General features: G+C 41.6%; 1 protein-coding gene across 5 annotated transcripts in view; it reads left to right on the top strand.

Moving 5' to 3' along the window:
• AGBL1 (AGBL carboxypeptidase 1) overlaps positions 1–23,361 on the top strand; it is a 447,272-nt gene that overhangs the window by 237,589 nt on the left and 186,322 nt on the right. Inside the window, exon 23 of one of the 5 annotated variants that reach the window (XM_027466124.3) lies at positions 19,320–21,114. The exons of the other annotated variants lie outside the window; for them this stretch is intronic. Coding sequence (XP_027321925.2) covers positions 19,320–19,455 — 136 coding nt within the window. The 3' untranslated portion in view covers positions 19,456–21,114. Of the gene's footprint in view, positions 1–19,319; positions 21,115–23,361 lie in introns of those variants that run through there. 5 annotated transcript variants of the gene reach the window in all.

Genomic DNA, 23,361 nt, shown 5'->3' with positions numbered 1-23,361 from the left:
TTTCTGTCTTATCCGAAAGATAGTTGCACATTGGGCACTGGTTCAGTACAGACTAACAAGGAAGAGCATTCTATATTAATTACTAGTTCTTTACAACATCTGGGTTTTCCTTAGAGGCCCTTCTCTCATCCAGACTCAGACTATACTGGTTCGTGAGGAAGCATGAGATCATACTCTTAATGAATTGCACATACTGGTTTACCAGTCTTAATCAAAACTGGATTTCCTTTGCCTATATTCACTTGCCAAAAACTAAACTAGGTGTGTGGTGCTCAGAAGATCTCTTTGGGAGCTTGAGAAGAGATACCATCTTTTATTATTCGACACAAACACAACACAGCTGATCACCACCCATCCGCTGCTCCATGATCACTGCAGAGTTGTGTTAGTGCAGGTGAGGTCATATGAAATAACTTGGTGTTTAGTGAAGGAGGGAGAGAGTATCTTGCATGCACTGTAAGCCAGTAAGAATGCACGCCTATGCACAACACAGGAGGATGTTTCCCAACAGACCTTTGCTCTCATGTCAAAGTTCTCCATGTCTGCACATTATCTGCCCTAGTGGTTTTCATTGCTTTGTCAGGCTGCTGAACTCTACTGCAAAATAATAGCAAGAAAGAGCAAGAAAAATACCATTCTCTATATATGCATGCTTCTGCCTACTAATTATCAGAGTTGAGACACTGAAGTTAAAGCTATAGCTTTCTCTCTGAGTGCTGGGAGAACTCAGAGATGTATACAGCTGATGCATAGTGGAGGATGGCAGAACAAATTGCTTTGTAAGTGACCTTCCTAAATAATGAGCATTGAGGGTTACTATCACAGAATAGATAAATCAGGGTACAGTTTGAGAAAAAACAAGCAGTAACTTATGGTAGAACACAGAAACATCAATCTTTCTGCTTTGGCTTTAATTTCTTAACCTGTAGATCCAGGCTAGATAGAGACAAGAAATCCAAAGTGCCAGACCTAAAAAGAGTAAGGCCAACCCTTGGGCTGGCTGTGTGACTGGGGGTTGAAAGCTGTAAGCATGAAGTTGTCCTCCTCATCTCACTGCACTCCTTGTTTCTAATGCATTCTTCTTAGGATCTTTTTCCAATGCTTATTTAAATTAAGAAAAATATTGATGAATCAACTGTTAATAGTTGATCGTATGCTATCGAATGAAGAAGCTGAAGATACAACAAGCCACATTCATGCTATGTAGGAGAGTTAAATCAAGACAGCACCACTTTATTTGTCTTCAAATGTGATTCTTATTAACCAGCTTCAGAAGACAATTACGACTTTGTCATTCCCTGGCTGTTCATCGTATCTAGCCAGCAGGGCTCCTGGTGAATGTCAGCAGTACTGCAGGTCGCTTTGTTTCCTTAAAAATATCTTAGTGATTATGCTGTTTGTCCTTCCCTGGTAATGTATGAATCCATTAGCCTGTTCAACCAAATGTGGAAGGAGGCGGGGAGGTGTCCTACTAAGATTCTAAAAGCGTTTTGAAAACAGATGTTAGAAAAGAGCAGAGAGACTCAGGTCACATCCCCACTAGTGTGGGGAAGGCTGAGGTCAGTTGGTGTGTGTCCTGTGTGCAGCAGCAGATGGACTGGCCAGTTGGCATACTAGTCTTGGTCAACCTACAGGTTGTTTCAGACTTGCTCTGATGCTTTGGTGTTCATGGAAGACTTTGCTGGGGAACTGGGTCTCTTGCAGACTGGAGAAGTGGGTTAGATGAATCCATAGGAACTCAGGCTTTGCTAGTCCTGTTTCTCAAGAAACTTATTTTTTAGTCTTATCCATTTAGAGAATGCTACTAAAACTACTCGACAACGATCATTTATGAAACTAATGGGCTGTTCTAGGCTGAGCTCTCCCCTAGATCCAATGGCTGGGAGCCAGCAACTCTTGCATTTTTCATAAAGTGCCTACAGTGCTGGCTCTTACATCTCTGTGCTTTGGTTTTGCTGCCTGTAAAAATGGGAATAATAAATCATGGCCTCCACAGTGAGGTGTTTTAAGACTGTTCTATATTCTCTCATGTATGTCAATATTTTGAACTGATGGGTATAATTTCTAATTATTTTTACTTACCGCTAGACCAAGCTTTATGAAAGCCTGTTAACGTGAAGTGAGGAGCAGTATTTACCATGTCTGATACCTGTGGTCTAGTCCTTGCAGAGAGGCGTTTTTTTTGTTGTTGTTGTTTGTTTGTTTGTTGTTGTTGTTTTGACAGTGAAAAATATAGCAAGCAGAGGAATGATCTAGTTAACCAGGTAGTGGAAGGAGCAGATTGTTCACAGTAAAAAGAAAGATGCTGTATTAATATTCTGCTTGCTCTTTTTACTTGACTCTGTTGTGGACTTCCTCTCCTTTGCCTACTACATCTCGTCCTCCTACATCTGAGGCAGTATGAATATCAAATCTGCTTATTTGTTCAGTACATGTGAGAGCTAAACTCTAGGAAAAGTAACCCATCCAAAGCCTTACACGTGATTTGGTGCCATCTGCCCTCTCATTGAATATGCTGCCATCCAGGGGCCTCCCTTCTTCCTAAGAAGTAACAGCAGAGAGCATGCAGTTCATACTAACTGAACTCCAGCCATCTGACATTGCTCCACGTTTTCTGAGCTGATCCAGACTTTTCCAGTTGGGAAGTGATTAGGGACTGCTGCACTGAGATAAAGGAGGAGAAAGGGGAGAAAAAAGATCTGTTCCACAGGCAACACTTACAAGAGAAATAGAAACACACGTAGTGTTTCTGCTGAAGAGCATGACTCAGCTGTCAGTGTGCCTCAAACCAGGCCAGCAGAAACCTGCTGACTACAACAAAGACCTTTAACTAATACTTGTAAGCCACATGTGAATGGAAGGGCAGCAGTCACTGCTGAACACTGTGTTTTCTGAAACCTCCGAAAGTAATTAACATTATCATAGCGTTTCATGGCAATTGTACTCAAGGAAGAATCTATAATCTGGATGTTTTACAGACTTTTCTCTGTGTAACGCAAGAACACTTGGTGTACAGGATCTGTGAGGATGGGAAGACAACACTGTGTCTTCTGTAAGTTGACATAGATATAAAATTTATGAAGGCAGCAGCATAATATTTCTTCTTAAACTATATAAAGGATATATGATGATCAAAATACTTTCCAAGGACGTGTTGGAAATCTAGGCCAGGATTTACATACAGCCTGTTGCATAGGTTTTTGATAAAATTTATATTTGTCATCTCTGTCACAGGAGGTTTTCTGTTTTACAGATTAGCACTGTTGTTTTAATGATTGCTGGCAACCCGGTGCAGCACACAGGTCTGAGGAAGGTGGTTGGAATGCATCCTAAAATGATGCTAGGTGTAAGCACAGACTAGCTCCAATTTGTCATTTGTCAGCTGTCTAGGCCCTGTTGAGCTGTATCTAAAGAGTGAAGTCAAAATATTTCTCACCATAATGGAGTAGTTATAAATGATGCCATAAATATCTAAGCAAACATGGGAATCACCAGTGCTTAGCTCTAGCTTGCATATGGGGTATGACATATTGCCATTCAGGAAAACTTAATTGAAGCCATTTTCCATGGGAAAACACAGCTTTGGTAAAATGGGTCTTTTTCAGGAAATCAGAAAAGCTTCCAAGAACCCCCCTACAAAAGTATTTTATTGACACAAATTCTTTTGTAAAGTTCCTTTTATAAAGAAAACAAAAGACTTTATTTATATTATTTTTTCCCCATCTTTTTTTTGTGACACTTCAGTATTAGTGATGCAGAATATGTCATCTGTTATGAAATACCTTTTTGGGGTGTGGGAGAAAGTCACAGTAGTTGTACTTATTAGTACAACAACTAGTTGTACTAGTTGTACTTTGACTACCTGTCTTAAACCTCTACCCACTTATAAATGCCAAAGTTTGTCCAGGAATTCTGGTGCAAATTACCCCCTGTTATTTGGCCTGTCACTTGTAAATAACCTGAATTGTGGGCTTGTGCCGTTCTGTGTCAGAACTGTTTCACCTGTCTTGTACAGACTGTAAATACAAGAATTGCATTTTCTGGGCACGGGGATAAAAGGCACAGAAGAGAACTCAAAGCTTTTATTTATGGCGTTGCCCAAAGACTGAACTGTCAACAGGGAAATAATACTTTCTTCTTTTAAACACTGTTATGCTATAAGAGAGGTCAACATGAGCTCTGCTCTTGGCCTCAGTGGGAGCAGGACTGGATCCAGGAAAGTATATCATGCATTTCTTCTTTTTACCTTTGCACACACAGCCTGTTGATATACAGCTGAGAAGGCTTTTGATTGACTCACACTAATGTATGTTATTTTCAGTGACTTAAATAGCTCCTATTATTATTATTATGATAGGGCTTGCAGACCCCCATTACGATTTTGGGACATCATAGTTTGACATTGTGTAAATATAAAAGGAAACATGGCTCTCTGAATTCATGATTCCCCAGCGCTGCATGCATACTGTGCGTGAAGCACGAGCCTTTTGTCATAGAACAGTTTAGCACTTTTTATTTCAATGCCTAATTATTAATGGAATTAGTATCTCCATGCTAAGCAGTTTCTTTGTTGCCTTCCTCTTAGAACTTTTCCATTTTCCTTCTATGCCAAGATGACCTTTTGGTCAACATAAATTTTTGAACTCTAGGGAAATCTGACTGTGCCCTTTCTGTTGTTTAAATCATTTTCTCTCCTACAGACATACACTTTCTTTTCTCTCAGATTTCATTCTGCTGCAGCATATTCTCAATGCACAAGTCAGGAAGAATGAGAGGGACAAACGCCTTTGCAATTTGAGATTTATCAAAAGCTTTTCATTCTGAAATGATGGCAGGGAAATTGCATCATCTGTATATCTGTCTGGGGAAGAGAAAGCAGACTGGGAAATATTTCTGCAGAAGGATGGACTCTGGTGTCAGTGTCTGTTCCAAGAAAAAAAAAAAAAAGAAAAACAAAAAACAAAACTGTGTGTGGAGAATTAGAATTAAAAAAAAAATAGATGTGGATATAGGTGACCAATTTTTGGCAGCCATAACTGAGGAGATATCTAGGCCAATATTGTTTCTTTTGTCTTTGAAAATTCAAATAGATATGTTCAATTGATCTCAAGAGGGAAATCAGAAGAAAAGTCTACCTTTCTTCTTGAATTGGTCTTCAATTACAGCTCAGTATTGATTTCACAAAATGATTAGGCCAGATTCATGTCTGGTTTAAATAGACACAGCTCTGGAAGATTTAACAGAGTTCCCTGATTTCTCTCTGTTGAGGATGTGTCTCATTGGTGTGATCACTATTTTTGTAGCCATGGCATCTAAAGTCCTGAGCAAGTTAAGTCCTTGTATAGGATGTAATGCAGATACAATAACTTTCTCCAATATGCAAAACTTTGAGAAAAGCCCTCAGTTGGCACAGTGGTCGCCACTGGGCTTCAAGTCAAACCTAAAAGAGGCTCAACCCGATCCTGAAGATTTGCTTGTAGGAAAATGTTGATTTATTTTTTTATTATTATTATTATATGCAAATGCAACAAAAATCCCACATTGATTGCTTTCAGATGATCTTATGTTTTTCATATACTACATACTCAAAAATCCATCTCCTGAAAGTGGAAGTTCCACTAAATTGGAGACCAGCTCCAGACAAAGTCAGCACAGCAGTTACTTAGGGCAGGAGATTGCTGGGAAAAGCTGGCCTAGCATCCCTACTTCTTCTCTTTGTGTCAGCACAGGGGAAAACTAGGTTTTCTGTAGCTGAGGAAGGGTTTGAGTTGTGCCATGCCCTCACATAGCCATCAAAAGCAGCCATGTGTCCCCTCTGTTTCACAGCTCCAGTGCAAACAGCAAGCCCAGCCTTCCAGTTTGTGCTCTCACCACCTCTGCCTCCCTGTTGTCTCTCTTCTCCCTCCTTTCTATTACCCCTCTTTAGGCACCATGGTGTGATTTCACGTGAGCTTTTAAGAAACCTTCCATCATCTCTGGCCAAAAGTGCATCAAACTGGTAATGAAATATAGCACTTGAATTCAACCAACTTGACTGACGTTTATTCACCTGTGATAGCTCTACACTGACATATGCAAGTGGCATCTTTTGCTTTGGTTCAGAAAGTGACCATCATTGCAGTCTCTCTAAATTCTTCAGATAATAAGAATAGTAAGATTTTACATACAGCTTTTATAATATATCTGGGAAATTTGCAGTGATTTAGCAAGGAACTTAACTTTCCAGTACAGACCAAGGCTGCCATTAATGGAATTAAAGAGAAAAAAAAAATAGCAGGGCAGATCAAATAGTCTTTTAGTAAAGGAGATGTCCTGCATTTCTTTCTCAAATCCCCGGTGCTGATTGATGTCAGAGATAAGATATGTATGGGTTTGATCTAGTATGTAATTTCCTACATTTCTGAGATAGATCGTTACTCATCCTTAGATCGTTTCCAATGTAACTGCCGCCCAGTCCTGATTGCACATCTCTGCCTCTCCTCCTTCACTGTGTCTGGCTTTTGTCTCATGCTTACAGCCTTTTTGGCATGTATGGCCAGCAGAAAATCCACTCAACCAAAAGAAAGTGAAGAGTTATCTGCCAGCTGAGTGCACTGAATGTGCTGGTTTCACTGAGGTGGCCCCAGTCTGAGATGCGACCAATCTTTCTGCTTAAAACAGAAGATACCAAAGTGACCAACTTAGATTAAGCATCCAGCTTTAAGATGCCTAATGGTTGGCAGAATAAATGCCACTTGACCAGCTGTAAGCCCATTAATAAGGTCTAGTGGGCTGCTAGTTCCTCCCAGAGGGTAGAAACCTCTGGCAGCTCCTTTTGTATTGAGTCCCACTACAAAACTCTCCATCTCCAGCCTGGAATCGCTTGGAGATCACTGTGGTGGTTGACTGCAGCTTTCACCCCATACCTCACAAACTCATGAAATTAAAGCCTCTGGTGTGCAGAGGTTCCCACGTCTGTACTCCTGCTCCTCGTAGGAGTGCACTGAACTGCAGCAGGGCTTGGTGCGGATACAGCGGTCTGGCTTTATGCTTCCATTTCTAGAATGGCTTTGAATAAGAAAAATAAAAATAATAAAAATAAATTGGACAGATTGCCCCTATCCTCGCTACTTAACTTTTCAAGAAATGTCATGGATCTTTTACGGGAAAGGACCTAGCAGCAAGCATTGCTGCATTAGGGAAAATGAGGTGTAGAGCTATTTTTAAACACACTGAAATAGCACCAGACAGATTCCATTTATAGGAACTTGTACTTGTCTTCTTCTGTGCCTTGAAAAGGATAATGATTTCTGTGAAGTAATGATCCTCTCATCATAAACAGGATCCCAAGTGCTGAACCTGGTGCCCTCTTTGATATTTCTGTTAGTTTTTTTGGACTAACTTCCCTCATTCCTTCCCCCCCAACCCAACCCTTTAGCAAAGAGAGCACAATGATTTTTCTCCATCCCTTTTTTGTTCTTCTTCATTATAAGAAAATTAGAAGCTGGGGAAAAGCCTCTTGTGGTGCTAAATTGTTACTGGCTAATAAAACTGCAGGAGCCATACACAGTGTTTTTTTTCCATAAATCAGCAGTGGAGGGAATTAGGTGGCAAGAGATGGAAGGGCAATGTTTAATCAGCTCGTGTAGGAAATCATTAGCTGCACACCCTCATTCCATTGCTGGCTCATTCTTCATTCCCAATGGCTGCTTTGCCACCAGACCATTAACATTTTTCAATGACTTTCTAAATGCAGTGAAAAAACACGCAAGTGGTGAAATATCAGTGGATGTTGTGGAAACAAAAGGCTGAAGGATGTGCTTGTCTTTTGATTTTTTTTTTCTTTTTCTTTTTTCTTCCTTCCCCTCCCCCCCCCCCCCCCCTTTTCTTTTCTTTATGCACTCTCTCTCTCTCTAGATTAGAAATGTACCTTGTTAAAAGACAAGTGACCTATAGCCTGGAAGGCTGTCTCTCCCATCCACCAAATAAAAAGAGACAGAAGATTTAGTAGTAACATGAACAAGAATAAGATTTTTTATTAGATTTACTGTATGTTCTCATTTATGCGTTTGTCGATTTCATGGCCTTTTGCACAATCTACCATTGCGATCCAATTTCTGCAAAACTGATCAGAGATTAAGTTTTTCATTTAACTGGCACCAAAAAAAAAAAAATTGGGTCACAATTTATTTGCTAAAAATTCAGGTCAAACCAAACTAGTGCTACTCAGCCAGTGTATCATAGCTCATAAGGGTCCCATAACTCAGCTGTGTGTCTCACTTGCAAAGGTTAAGACAAAACTTCATCTTCTACTGCCAGTTCTTTATTTGATCTGAATGAAACTAGCTCACAGACTCCAATGAGATGAAAACCCATCCCTAAGGAGTCAGCGTGACTTTTTTCAGAGACTGCGTGCAGTGGAGCTAGGCTTTCTGCTCTGGGTTGTTAATCCGCTATCTTCTACAAGCCTCCCTTTGCATTAGCAGATGCACTTAGTGTGGTAGTTTGCTAGACACTCATATGCATAGCTGTGGAGAGTGTGTATATCTGGGTGTATGGTTGTGCTATCCTTGCAATAACTTGCAGAGCTCTGTGATGAACCTCCCTGCGTTTCTCACCTCATCACCTGTTCCTTGCTCACCAGTTCACTTCTCCCATGACCATTACACACTGCAATCAAAGCCTCTGAAGATTCTTGCAGTGTCCATGGCTTGAAAAGCAAGAGAGAGCTTTAAAAATGAGCTCCAGTGCATTTTCCAGAACTGTGTTCAGTATTTTTGAAATGTTTTAATTATCATCTTTCTGTAGCTTTTGAGGTAAGTGTAGAAGAATTTAAGGTTCTGTAGAGTACTTTTTTCTTTCGTATTCACATAAGATGATCTGCTCACATGCAGGTTTGCAGTTTGTAAGAGATGTTCCCATGCCAAACTCCTGTTGCTTTATAGACAATATTTGCCAGTTTCTGCATGTACAGTTAAGGATGTCTCTAACTGGTTGTCAGTACGAATGCCTCTGGAATGGAATTTCGTAGTGCAACCTGTAGCAGAGGAAAGAAGTGTCTGCAAAAGTGTGAGCCATATACAGAGCAAGTTGGAAGTGCTGGGAGTTTCTGTGAAATAATACAGCTGTAGCTGAAGAGAAATTCCTATGATCTTGGATTGTCCCAAAGATATCAGGTCCACAGTCCTGGGCCTTACTGAAATGTCCTCGATCAGTCTGTCCCCATGCTGAAGTACCAGTTTAATTTCTGCTCTGTGCTGATGTTCAAAATTGGTGACATTATTAATTCAAGCTTCTGGATAGCTGGTTCAGTCCACACTTGACAAGAAGAGCACATCCAGCTCCTTGAAATACATTCCTTTGAGTTTGCCTTGCCACTTTCCCATCCTAGTATAAAAAAAAAAAACCACCAGGACAGAGTTTAAGGGCATCTTTGCATGGAGAAGGTGGGAGGCAGTCAGCTGGGTGTGAATTTGTGCTACAATGTGAAGTCTGGGAGGTCACAGACTAAGAGTCTACCTGACCTGAAGCCCACATGATGCCCATAGCAGGGTTATCTAGGGCAACACAGTTATCTAGGCAACACAGCTAAAAAGAAGTAGGCTTGTCAAATCAATAGGAAGAGAAGGGGACTTCCAGTGGGCAGCTGGAATCTTAGGTGGGATTAATTGAATTCAGAGAGGGTGTTAATATCAAGGTAATATAGGGTAAACAGTTCCAGAAATAGGTGTCTAGGGTAGAGGGTGGGGATTAATTCAAGCCCTACTTAACAAATTCTATGAGGAAGAGTATTATGCTTTGCAAATGTTGAGTAACCTACCTTCCACAAGGTGCTCTATTAAGTTAAGATATGTGGAGAGTTGACTCAAAATACCAGGTGGTAAAAATTTCATTTGCTTCCCTATATGTGACCTAATGCCTGTAGAGAAAAGCTGGAGTTGCAGCCCCTTCCTCTTGTGAGGAGCACATATTGAAGATTCCTTCAAATGGGTTCCAGCTGCTCCCCAGAAGGAAGTATGTCACTTTGAGGATATAGTTTGACATTTCTGTACAAGACACGTTTCTTCTTTTTCTCTATTTCATCTTCAGAATTCAGAGACTGTTTTATTCAGGCATTAGCCGGCACTCCATCATACTCTGACTCCTTAAAGTATAGTGTCTGCAAAACCCAATGTGAAACAAGAAACCAGTCTGATAAGTAGAGAATACACTTTAAGAAGTAACATCTCATTTGTCACAGTGAAAGAAATATGGAATGGAATGATCAAAATGTGTCTGTGTATTAGTCCTGATGCCGTTTTGCTTTGGTGAACTGAAAAGGCTTCTTAAAGTAAGAGAAGGTAATGACAACCCACACCTGGCTTTTATCAGCTATTGCAAGAAGTGTGCTTCTGTTCTCGAGAACCTCTTGCCTAATTCTCTTTATCCCTTTCCTGTGCTAGAGGCAGAAGTGTGGAATTTTGGAGTAAAAGTGGCTGTAAATCACTGTTGCACTTTTTGGTCTTCAGCAGACACAGTCTGGTTTTAGATTTGCCTTGACTTTCTTTTTACCTCTCTTGAGCTTTGGGATGTGAAGCAGCTCTTGTGAATCATAATCTGTATGATACTCTCACCATCATCCCTCTCTCTCAGGACTTCTTAATCAGGCATCTGAAGGCTTGTCTTATGGAGCAGGTAATGGAGACCACGCTAGGAGAAGCAAAAACTCTTCCTGACAAGTTCAGAATTGCTGGGGACAGCCTGGGAGAAAGATCCCAGAAGCTGAAGCAAAGGCAGAAGGAACCTTGAGGAAAAATTCACGAGGCTGTGCGCTCTACAGGTGTAAGTCTGATTTGTGGTTTGCAGAGAGGATTGACAGATTATATACATGCTCCATTTTAGAGAGAAGAAGAAATCTTAGAATCCTAGGGGTGGACAGTGGCAGTGCGTTTATCAATCTATTCACACTGTAAATGGGAAGAGAAAATAGCATCGTGGCTCATTGTTTTTGGTTTAGAGCAAACTCGATTTTGTTTGACTGTCAATGAACAGCTTCCTCTCTGTGTTAATGTAGATTTACCTAGCCAGATTGTCACCTTTCCTGCTGTGACTGGCCTGTCATCATCGTGTTCACAATGAAATGTAAAGTTGTAAATCTCCTGAGCTGAGCGATGAGATTGGTGCTGGAGAAGGGCTGCAGAAGCAGTTGTGCATAGACCTAGGGGGAAACCGGCCAGCAGTGGCACAGCTGATATCACTTGCTTTGTGTAAGAAATGCTCAGCGAAAAAAGGAACACACAGCCCGTGTGATCTCTCAGACAGAGGTACACAGAACATTTTTCATCATAAAATTTTCTTACAATTTCTCTGCTGGTGATGTGAGAGAAGCTCGGCCAGCCAGCAGAACTGGGGGCTGAGGAGGCCAGTTGGTTCGTTCTTGCTCTGACCAATGGACTCTTGCCAACTCTGTGAATAAAAGGTTCACTCATATGTTGGAGGAACAGAAGTGACATTAACTGTTAGTACAAAAGAAACATTTTGTATGATTTTATTTCTTTAGCTGAAACTATACAACGTTTCAATAGTCACATTCTTCAGAATATGCTGGCTGGATGGGGAACTGTGAAAAGCAGAGAAGAGCTGATGTTTAAAACATTGAAGTAAGAGTTTAATCTGTAGAGAGATGGCAGGAGAGAGAGTCTCTGATCAGACATTGCTTGCAGTGGTAGTCTTAGTGGAATATGGGGTCATACAGCACAATTCTTTGGTTACAATTTAGAAATCCCAAACAACAGGCAAAGAAACCTCACACTGTAGATTTTAATTTGGGTACATTGAGTAAAAGACAAAGGAAGAAAACATTGGTGTGTCATGGATTAGAAAGCTGGTGGTAACAAAGACCCCAAGAGTTCCAGTCTGTAGCACATACCTGAAATGAGAAAACCACAAACATGAGAGTGAAAGGACATTCTAAACCAAGAACGATTTAAGTAGTTTTGTAAGGAGAAATGTCTGTGCCACCAGGGATGTGGCTGGGAGAAATGAAGATTCATCTGCAAAGATCCAAACTGAGAGCTATTAATTAGGATAAAACATTAAATCCTACAAAGTTTTGCTTAGCAACATTATTCCAGACAATCAATTTATTTAGGGAACGAGAAGAAAGTTCAAGCAGCAATGATGTTAATAGCTGATGACAACTAAGTGGGGTTCCATGCCCTGCAATGTAAAGCCCTGCATCCACTTGAAAGAATGAAGTTTAATTGTGGATACCAGCTCTGCGCTGCCACAGGGAGAGTCACAGCGCCGTGCTTGGCAATACAGCTGGATAAAAACAAGAGAGATTAAAACAGGTCTGAAGGCAGATTAATGCAGGAGTTTAGGCATGTGTTGTAATGATCTCCTCTTTTAGGCCATTGCTTTAAATTCAGCCCCTGTCATCTGTGATGGGAATGGTAGCCTTTGGTAGCTCTTTGACCTGCCTGAGGTCTGAGGTTAATTGGTGGTTTCCGTCCATCCCTCCTTACATGACTGTTTGCATCCAACTGCCACTATTTCTGGCTGGTCCAAGACAGTCTCTTTTTTTTTTTTTTAACCTGGCTTGTTTAAGTGCCCTTATTTTACAGGGACATGAGAGTTGCCAGTGGTCACCAGCCCAGTGGCACATCTAGTCTAGGCTTCAGATGATGAAGAGCAGCCAGGGTCTACTGTCATGGGAAAATGGGAATGAAAAGGAAAAAGAAAAAAAAATTAAAAAACCACACATAATCCTGCAGATGAGAGATGATTCTTGTCCCTGGGTGTACTGTAAAATGCGATTTGGACAAACAGGCCAGCTACACACTGACACTCAGCTCAGATGCGAGTGAGCAGGAGCAGAAACGAGTTGTGTTTGTTGTTGCTGCTAGTAGTAGTTGTATCTGCAGCGTCTTAGAAAATGAGTTGTGAGCTGAAGCTCCTCTGTGTTAAGCAACGTGCAGACTTGTACCAGCAGAACTGCTTCTTCCCCAAAGAGCTCACAGATTATGGGTAAGGCAAGAGAGCACAGATGGGCGGGTCCAAAAAGAGGAGAGAGGAAATGATGTGCCAGTGCTAATCAGCAGAATATTCAGAAATTATAGCCTGTCATTTCCATATTTTTGAAAACATCACAGCAATCGGGCGTGTTAATGAGGGATTTGCAGTATGTATCATTCTGGTAAGTCTGAGGTGAATCGCAGAGATTCTTGCCTGGAAGTGCCACAGCTGTGTGATGGAGCTGGTGTTGTGTAGTGTTTGGAGAATATCACTGACCTCTTACCCCTAAATATGAAGTGTCTGATAGGACAGAGGCAGGTGATAGAGTGCCCTGGGACAAATGGAAGGGACTGGAAGCCATGAAGAGATGCTGCCTTTGCCACCTAAAGCACAATTGCTCACACTGGCAAGGACGCTGTGTCCTGCATTGTTGTCATGTGAACATACAGCACCATGCTGGGTGATGATAGTTATTGTTACTATTTCCTTTTGATTTAATGATGGATATTCTGATTTTTTTTTTTTTTTAATTTTTCCCTTCAGTGAGAACTTGATGCAGGGCATCCCTTGGGGCATCAATATGTGGTCAAATAGTATAATCAACACCGATGAAGAGGGTATCCCTTTGCGTGTTAGCTTGTACCATGTGTGCTCCAGGACCCAAACTGCTTTCCTGTTAATATTCACATTCAGTTGAAAGGCTGCCTCTCAGCTGAAGTCCTAAATTGTTTGAAAAGTCTTGCTTGAGAAAAGGGAGAGGCACTCTTCTTCACTTTATTATTACAGTTCTGCTCAGTGGAGGCATTTCAGCTTCTGTGGAAAGCTTTCTTTAAGAAGGGCCCCTAGCAATGGAAGAAATTCCCAGCCCTGGTCCAGAACGGCTGGGATTGTGAATTGCAGTCAGAACACAAAGCACACGGTGCATCTGCTTGTGGGGATGGGAGGGGACTGCTCATATGATGACTTTTCTGTTTTGCTTGGGAGGACCTACACCCTTTTGGCTCTTGGGATATACTGCTGTTCTATTTTTGTTTTGATAACTGGTGTCAAGGGCAACCAGGGCTTTTTGTGTTGGAGAAATCCAAATAAAACTCAATAAATGAACACCAGCTGTGGGCTACATTCTAGAAGGTCTAAACAAGGGGAAGAGGCCATACAGAGGATGGAGATGGTTTCTGTGAACTCCAAGCAATGCTCAGAGCTGTGGATCAGAATGCTTGAGGTTTGTACAGTTTTGAATAAAACAAAAAGTAAAATATAAGTTGAAAAAGAGATACAGAGAGAGGGAAGATGAAACTGTTTGTTAATCCAAGTTTTGTTCTGGTGAGCCAAAAGTCCTTTTTTAGCCCAGATTTTCCTAGTCTGGCTTTGTCTTGGAGAAGATCGCTGCAGCTTTTAAGAGAAGGAGAGTCCTACGGCCCTAAAAAAAATAAAATAAAATAAAAATTTAGATGCACAAATCCCATTTGTTCAGGCTCATGGAGAGATGGCCATGGAGCAGATTGTAATAAGCACTGAGATCTGTTGAAACTGTACTCAACAGCACTAAACAAAATGTTCTCCTCCCACTGGAGGTCAGCAGTGAAATGTTTTATCAGTTAAAGACAATGGGGACATCTCTGCCGAATGTGACAAGCAGCAGGGCTTACCATTTTCCTGTCAGCTTCTGATTAAAGTGAAATTAGTTCAAACTTGCATTAACACAAGCATTGTGTCTTCCCTCTCCCTATCTCTTTTTCATTTTAAATTTTATTTTTTGTTTTTATTCAAAACCACATTATATCTCTTCACTAGCATGTATAATTAATTAGAAGTCACAGGAAAACAACAGCCATTCCCAGAGGAGTTGCTGTGAAATTGCCTGGTGTTCCCTTTATGGCTCCCAGCCTTTCTGGTTGTTTTTACAAAGATGTTCCTCTATATCAAATTATTTTCATTTTCCTTTATTTTTCCCTCCCGCCCTTCATGTAGTCTCTTTAGATGCGTGTTGCACTTGGACTCAGCAGGATTCACATGATTCCAGACACAACGTATTTTTGGATTATTATTTTTTTTTAATGTCACACTTAAAATACCTGCTCACTCATTTCTCTCATCACGTGAGTCAGCCACCTCCAGCAGTCAAGAAGTATGTAGCTTAGAAAAAATAAAGGAAATCCACTGCTTTATGGAGAAAGAGAGAGAGGAAGGAAGGATGAACAGACAGACCTCTAAATCTGGTAGACCTTCTTACCCATTTTTGTAACTGCCAGAAATATCCTGCTGCTGAAAGTCAGTGAATTGCTAGGAAAGGAGACTGAAGACTGTATATTCCCAACACTGCCACTATAAGACCATTTTTCAGCATGTACAACAGTAGGGCCAGCACCTCTGTGGTGACCCAGGCTGCTGAGTGCTTCTTGACACCTCTGAGGACCAGCTCCCACTGCAAAGTGAAATTCAAATGACCTGGCTCAGCAGCCAGGATATCACTGTCCTGACTGCAACACTGCCTTCCTTTCTGATGGAAGGAACTGAATCTGACTTTGTGCTACACTGGTGGGGGAAGAAATGCTTCCAGATTCCTGGGCTGGATGTTGAGTCAGAGAAAGACAATGTGAGCTAGGACAGGATGCTAAGAGCTTTGACAGTGTTCTGTGGATGCTCATTGCCCCAGAGTGGATGTCAAGTGCTTACAGAATTTAAGAATAACCACAGTATTTGGGGCTTTTTCCGCTTTGCTCATAAAAACACAGGTTTTTCTCTGATAAATATATGATACCGTGTCTGCATGTGAAATACTCTGACTCATGGCAATCAGTGTGTCTTCTTAATCATCGGCTGTGGGATTTAGACTACTCCTTGTGACTGAAGACAGTTTTCTTCTATTTGGAGTTGCAATTTTCCTGGTGACCAAACAGTTTCTGGATGTGTTTTAGGGCTGAGGTCTTTTTAGGAGACCCGCAGCTTCCTGCTTGAGTTGTCTGACAGTAGAGAAAAGAGAGACTCAGGAATTAAAAAGACAAGAATATGAAGAACATGACAGAGGCTGGCAGGTAGAGCCTGGCAGGAAAAAAATGAAGAGATGCTGTCAAAGTGGGTGTTGTTTGGCACTTGGATGTGGAAGCTAGACAGAATAAAAATTGTCTCTCTCTTTAACAAGAGCTCCACCAGTAAAAACACAAAGCAAACACCTCAAAACCACCCCAAGCCCTCATCACAACCTGGTGAGGAATTGCATTTTCAAAGTGAAAACCAAATCTTTCTCTGCTTCCTGATGTATTGCTAAACTAAAGGGCCTGCTGGCCCACACGTGTGAAAACTCCCAAAGCCTAAATCAGCTGCTCAGCTCTCTATCTGGGTCAGAATAGAGCCAGCATCCAAGTTAATAGGACAAACATGCTCTGCCAGTCCTAGCTGCTGTGTCTGAATGAATTTGCTTCTAAGTAATGGAGCAGAGCCAGAAACAAGGGTCATTATGGAAATAAAAACTGTTTCTCTGCAGCCTCTATCTCACAGTGGCAGAAGGTGACATTTGTTTTCCTAATCCAGTTCTTGGTTTATAGAGATCCTGTATTGCATGACATGCATGTGCTAGTGGTAGCTTTTCAGGGCAGAGAGTAAATGGCATTAGGAAAGCCATAAGAAAATAGCTACTTCTCTTCAAGAAAGCGAGAGCAAAGAAATGCAGGCTTCTGACTTAAGAGGAGCTATGAAAAGCAAATCTCAGGGAACATCCCATCAATTCCAGCTCTATTTTTCCAGTTGCTGGCTGGCCACTTTAAAGCAATTCAGAATGAGCCAAGCATTTTCATTACTTGGTATTTTATGAGATTTCGTAGACTGTTCTGTGGTAGAACACAAACAGGTGATTTCAAATGGACCAGACTCCAGCAGTTTTTTACTTCTTGCACAACGCTGGGTAGGAAGCAAGCAATGAGCCTTTAAATTACACCTCTTCTGATGTGCCCTTACACTATGCAAAACTGTAATCAGACCTGAGTCAGTCTTAATGGCTCTGGTGCCAGCGCTGGCAGTTTCCCATAATCCATCAACTCCCAGTTCCCTCTCAAAAATGTGTTTTAGGCATTCTCCAAATAATTTAACCATTTCTGCCGAAGAGAAGGAAATGGTTGTGTGACAAGATAATCGCCACTCAGTGATGATGCTAACACACTGAATTCTTCAGTGTCTCCGGTGCGCCTGCTGCAGTTGTTAGTTACAGGCCCACGTCTCTGTATCGCTGGGAAGGTGAGTATTGAAGAAAAAAGCCATTCTCGACTCGGGGGTACTTTGTCCCTTTTAAGCAAAGGTTCTGACCAGCAAATCACAGTGCCCTTTTAGCAGAGATCATCTGCTATTCTGAGAGTAATGAAGGACTGTGACACATTTGCAGCATCTTTTGATGCTGATGTCTCAGGCATAGCATATGCTAGAGAGAGCACTCAAACCTGCATTTTGTCATTGAAAGTAATTTCAAATCTCAGTGTATACCAATACTGGATAAAGAGTTTTTATTGCTTCCAGAAGTCTGGTTGATGGTGTAATTGTGGAAAAAGCAAAGGAGATATGGTTTGTCAATACCACCGACTGTGTTGACAGAGAATGAGTGCTTTTCAGATTTATTACTGTTATTTTGAGCAGATTTCTTCTCACTTTGCATTTTTTCCCATTGCCCAGACCACCCTCATAGTGATCCCACATTCATCCTGCTCTCAGAGTCTGACTATGGGAAGATGAAAAGGGTGAGACAGTCAGGGCTGAACTATTAATTTGCCAGTCTACAAAGTGAGTTATGGGAGGTTTCGTGGTACGAAGCACTAGAGCTAAAACTGGGGTCCTTACACTTCAGGACAATTGTCTCAGCTGCAGTGCAGACACACATTAATGCAAAATTGTTGCTGTTGTATAGCTTTTGGGTGGGCTGTAGGACATGATCTGTTATTTTCTGATTGCTTCAAGCAGATCACTGTCTGCACTCACTATTAATTGATGTCTGTGGATTTAGAGAGTAGTCGGGGTGAGCTGTGTTGAGACCTAAGGCTTAATTCTCAGCTGTGCTCGTCCTCTGCCTACTGGTGGTACTAGGTCCTGGGGTCTGTCCAGAGCTTCTCTCAGTCAGCTGAAGTGTACCCTGAAGGGACATTTAAGCAGGTCAGAACTGCTGAAGCACCCTCTCCCAGTCTCTGCTCTTCTTCTGTGAGCAGATCCCTACTGCAAACGTCCCTCTTGGAAAGTATCAGGTGTCCTCTTTCACTCCAGGGAGAAGCTGTTCATGTGTAGGATGGATGCTCAGAGTAGGCAAAAGTGACAACTATAAATGCCCTTCTCAAGTGTAGGAGAAATGTCATGAGCTTTTCGCAAACAAGACTGGAAAAGGAAACCACAGAATCAATGAGAAATTTCAAACATTTGGCCCCGTGGGCTTTGAAAAAGAGATGAGATCTCTGATCCTATCAGAAAACAACAACAAAAACCCCACCATCTTGTTAATTCCTTAAAGCTTTAGCTGTTTGCTGTATAAACACATGCAAGAGGGTTTCAGATTAGTGGTCCACCTGTAGTAGAAGAAGGAGGAGAAGCAGCTTCAGAAAGGAGTGGAAAATTTGGCACTCCAAAGAATTTTAATTGATTTCTACTGCTCCCTCAGGCTGAGGGTGATTCACATGAGGTCAGTGCAAGGGCACACCTATTGGCAGCTGGAACATTTGTCTTTCCTCTGATAGTACCTGGGATCCAGCCCTGTCAGTTCAGTTGATATTAGACTTGCTAGCTCTGTAGATCCATGTGTCATATCGTCAATGATCATTGACTTGCAATGTCCAGTTGTTGGATGTAAATAAGGAAGGTGAAGGTGGGGGGACTTATCAGACTCAGCTGAGATTGACTTGAAATATCCTGCTGAAATTGCCTCAAGTCAGTACACAATAGACTTTTTATTAGCTTTGGAAACAGAGCTGAATTTACCCCCAAGAACTCAAAGGTTATGTATTTGCACTGATGATAACATCCTAAATGATTCCCTCTGGCCTTATTATTGGGACTCAGAAGGCTTGTCCTTAAGTTCCTGAACTTGGGTTAATTCAGTCAGGGGGCAGTGAAGCCAAACTTCTCCAGCTGGGTGAAGTAACAGGCAGAGAACTACAGCTGGGATATAGGATGTGCCTACCGCTTCCCTTCATGGTTGAGCTCTTACAGCTGTATGTGAGGTGCAGACTACAAATAAACTGCCCTTCAGGGTGAGAGCTGGCTCGTATTGGCAGAACCAGCAGGGAGGTGTTCCTGCGAGAAAGAATAGTAACCACTAGTGTAAAATAATAATACTATCTGGCTCTTTTAAAATTCATCCCTCCTTTCTCCTGTAGGATGATCCCCAAAGCCAAGCTGAACACTAATGTATTCCAAAACTGGAAGCAATCATGCCTCAAGAAACAGCTAATACCAACAGAGCAAAAACAACTGGGAGAGATCGTACAGCTAAAACCGTATTTAAAAAATTAGCGCTTGCTATAAGGTGATTTGTTTCATTATTGAAATGTTGGGTGTTTTCCTACTACCTATGAACGTGAAGCAGAGCTGCGGTGTGACTGGCCAGAGGCCACAGCAATTTTCTACCTCGCAGCCCTGAATGGCAGCTTCTGGTCCCAGGCCTCCAAAGAGCTCTGCTCTGTTCTTTTTCTCCTCAGTATGGACTTGCATATTTCCAGCCATCCTCATCATAGCTATTTCATGCGGTTCAGCTAATGCTTCCAAGTCTCTGATTTATATCCGTTTTCCCCAGTTCTGCCCCTCCAGCGATTCTCAGTTCTACTAAATCCTGCCCTGTGACATTGCCAGTTCTTTCAGTCATGAAAACTCCTTTGGGTGAAGAAAGCGAACACGCAGGTCTGAGGCAAACAAAAACCCAAATGGGAATATCCCGAGATTGGCAAACTTATTCCCTCTATGACTCCAAAGGTGAAAGGGAGATGCATTAGCCTGCCGTGCCACCTGGCCTCTGCTGTGAATCAGATGGTGCTGTAATGACATGTAATATGCACGTGCCTCAGAGCTGGGAGAGCAGTGCAGGGACAAGGGGCAGTCTCCAAAAGGAACAATGCCATTCCTTTCCTCCCTTACGCCTTAAGTCTTCATGTGCCAGAAGCTGCTTATCCCCCAGGCATCTTGACTTGCCTGCTTCAATAAATAAAAAATGTGCCAGGCAGTTACAACGGTGCTAATTGCTGATAGCTCTCTATTGATCCATCCATTTGGCGGCTCTGATTACAGAGTGATACTTCCATCTAATCACAGCTGTGGCAGCCAGAAAAAAGAGCCTGGGCTCATAGCTTTGAAACGGTACGGTGTTCTCGAGCTTTCCAGCCATTCTTCTGAACGAGCGCTTTAGTGCATGAAAAGAGAATTTTCTGCTGCGTTGTCAGGTGTGGCTTCTTGGAAAGAAATGATGCTTTAGTGAAACTCTGCAGGTCTGAGCAGCATGCAGAGCAGAAACAGTGAGCTTGGAGATACCGATGGCAGTCCCACCTGGGTGAAGCCTTCCAGGAGCTGGTTATCAGACGTGGACTGGAACTGTGGACCTTCCTGCCCTGCCGCTTAGACAGTCCTCGTGCAGTGAGCTGGCTGATCAGCTAGACACCACCTGATCTTGCAAAAGACTGGGAGATCTTTGAAGGGCTCTACAGCCAGCACATTGCAGCTACTTGTAGCTGCGTAGCAGGGAAGCTCATACCTTACTGCAGCAGAAGCTGCTGTAGCAGCTGAAATGGAAGGAAATGCACTACATTATTTTGAAGGTGTCCCGATGAATTATGGATATTAAAAGTGACTCTGGCTCAGGTATATTTGACTGCTTGGGCACTGTCTGACATTCAAACTGTGCACAAATGTTCCCTTACTGTTCTCTTCCTGTTGCTTTTCTCCACAGCACTGATAGGTCCCTTGGTTGCTGTTGGCCTAAGGTCTGAACAAAGATGTTCTCATTTCAAACACAGATAGATTATGTTTTGCCCCAGGGGCCTGGAATACATAACTAGAGCTGGTTGACATTAGCTGAATGGGAAAAATTGTATCAGAAAATGGCCTTTTTAGAAAATGAATGTTTTTGTTAAGCTGGAAAAGATTCTTTGCTTCCTCCTCTCCCCCCATCCCCCCCCCCCAAAAAAGTTATTTTTTTGTTTGTTTGTTTTGCAGATATTTTAAGCAATTCATCTCATTCATTTATTGTCTTGTATTTTTTGGTTGTTTCTACACGTGTCCTTGGAAATCCGTCTGTGATTGGGGTTATTTTCCTTTGTCCACATGTTCTATCACTGGACACTTATTTTTTCCTCCTGCGTGTATAAGACCATGTTGCCATTGTACTTCTTTCTCTTTTGCCCTTTTTCCTGGCATGAGAGCTCTCCCTTTTTTTTTCCTTTCTGATTATTTAACACTTCAATCCTTTCATATTGGCTTGGTAGACAGCTGCTGTATTTTTTCTTTCCGCCTTTGTGTTCAGCCGTTGTATTTCACTTGGCTTTGTGTCACACCTTCAGCCATTTGCCACACCTTTGTACTTCTGCTTCTTTGAGTCGCTTTCCATTTGGAGTGTTTGATTGTGGTCAACATTCTGTTTTTCTTCGAACATTAAACTCCCTGAAGCATCAAATGTATTTTTAAATCTGTGAAGAAAAAAGCAATTAAGATCCTGTAGGAAAACAAACAAGCAACAACACAAACAGCATCAAAATGACAATTATGACAATTTACAATTACATTTTAGATACTTGTGGCTATTGACTGTAGACTGTCCTGAGAGATAAAACTTGACCGAGAAAAATAAAAGGGAAAGACTGAATGAATAGAATTGTCTAAAATCTCTGAAGAAAATTGAGATTTTTTTTTTCCTCTTGATTGATAAAGGATCTTCACATGCTTAAACTGTATTTGACTTAATGAGACACATTCAGAAGTGACTCTAACTGAATTTAATGAGTTCAGGTCTGTTAATTTCACTGGCTTTCTCAACACATTAGTGGGATGTATTTTAGAATCAGGTTCTCTCCCACTTGTTTCCCTGTCGCTCACACCTACTTACAGGTTACCATTACATTTTGTCTGAGGAGCAGGCTAAGTCAGTGCTGGTGGAGCAGTTCATGTGAGCTGAAAAGCAACCGGAGACAGAAACCCTTCCACTGGCACAGCTGGTTCTGGGAAGGCTTCTCTGTCTTTAGCCTTATGCTTTAGATTTGATTTCAAATTCAGTGCCACATATTTTTAGGTTTAGATCTGCTACCTAAAAAACAATATACAGATGTTTTTTAGGAAGATAATCAAATTACTGACGTCCTTAATACACAATGGCCAGAAAAAAGAGGCAATAATGAAGGAGAGAAAGGGTAGAAAGTGCACAGTGGAGAAACAAAGTGAGAGCTATAGGAATTCCACTTCTACCATCCTGTAAATTATTCACACGTGCCAGCTGGTAATTACTTATAATGAACGTCTATAAAGCACTTTGATATGCTCAGATGAGCAATACTATAGAAAGTGTGTCCGCTGTTTAGATCTAAAGGATAAGACACTAGTAGAAAGGCAAGAACTACCCATGTAATTATCCACTTACGATATGTTGGCTCACTGGTGCTGTACCTAGCTGCATTATTAAAGAAGTAGATTACTTTTTCAGAGCATGAGCTTCAGAGGCAATAATCTGATGATGATTCAGGTTGAGGAGTAATGTGGAGCACTGATAATTTCTGGCAGTCTTGCTGAACATGGAATTTGAGTCTTTTTATTTCCCAAAGAGATGATGTCGTCATTACCCTTGAATCCATCTGTCCAGCTGCACGATTCGGCTTTGCATCCCTTGTGTCCATCAAGCCACTGATCAGCAATATGTAACTTGCATTCGTCTGTGATCTCTCTAAGAAGTGAGTTGTGGAATGCACTTAATTAGATTTTTGATCAACAGATTTGTAACAAGATCCTTTAATGAAGCAATTTTCTACTGATTTTTGTCAGTAGCGTCCTGAGCTGAACCTTTGATCCTTTGATGTTTCCCTTATGTGAAGTATGTCTTGATCCCTTGTGTTACCTGCCTTTGGAATGCTGTCCTATGAAAAATTACCACACAATGTAGTTGCGTCATGTTTGTGGCCATGGCATTTGTAATCCAACTGGCAGGTTTCTTGAGTTTATGGTAACATTTCAGTATAGAATTGCAGGCTACACTGGAACTGGTGACATTGAAACCACTCATTCCCAATTTTTGGGAACACTCATTTTTCCCTTCCCATCCCATGTCTAAGGTACTCCACATTTCCAAAGAAGAATGTGTGCCGGGTACTGTTGGCATCTCTTCAGGCTACACTAGCCAGTTTAGAAAAGTTGGCCATGGCCCCAGTGAAGTAGAAGCACCTATTGCAA

This window comes from Anas platyrhynchos, chromosome 11, assembly GCF_047663525.1.
Source record: "Anas platyrhynchos isolate ZD024472 breed Pekin duck chromosome 11, IASCAAS_PekinDuck_T2T, whole genome shotgun sequence".
NCBI lineage: Eukaryota > Metazoa > Chordata > Aves > Anseriformes > Anatidae > Anas > Anas platyrhynchos.
This window is presented reverse-complemented; position numbering and strand designations above follow the sequence as displayed.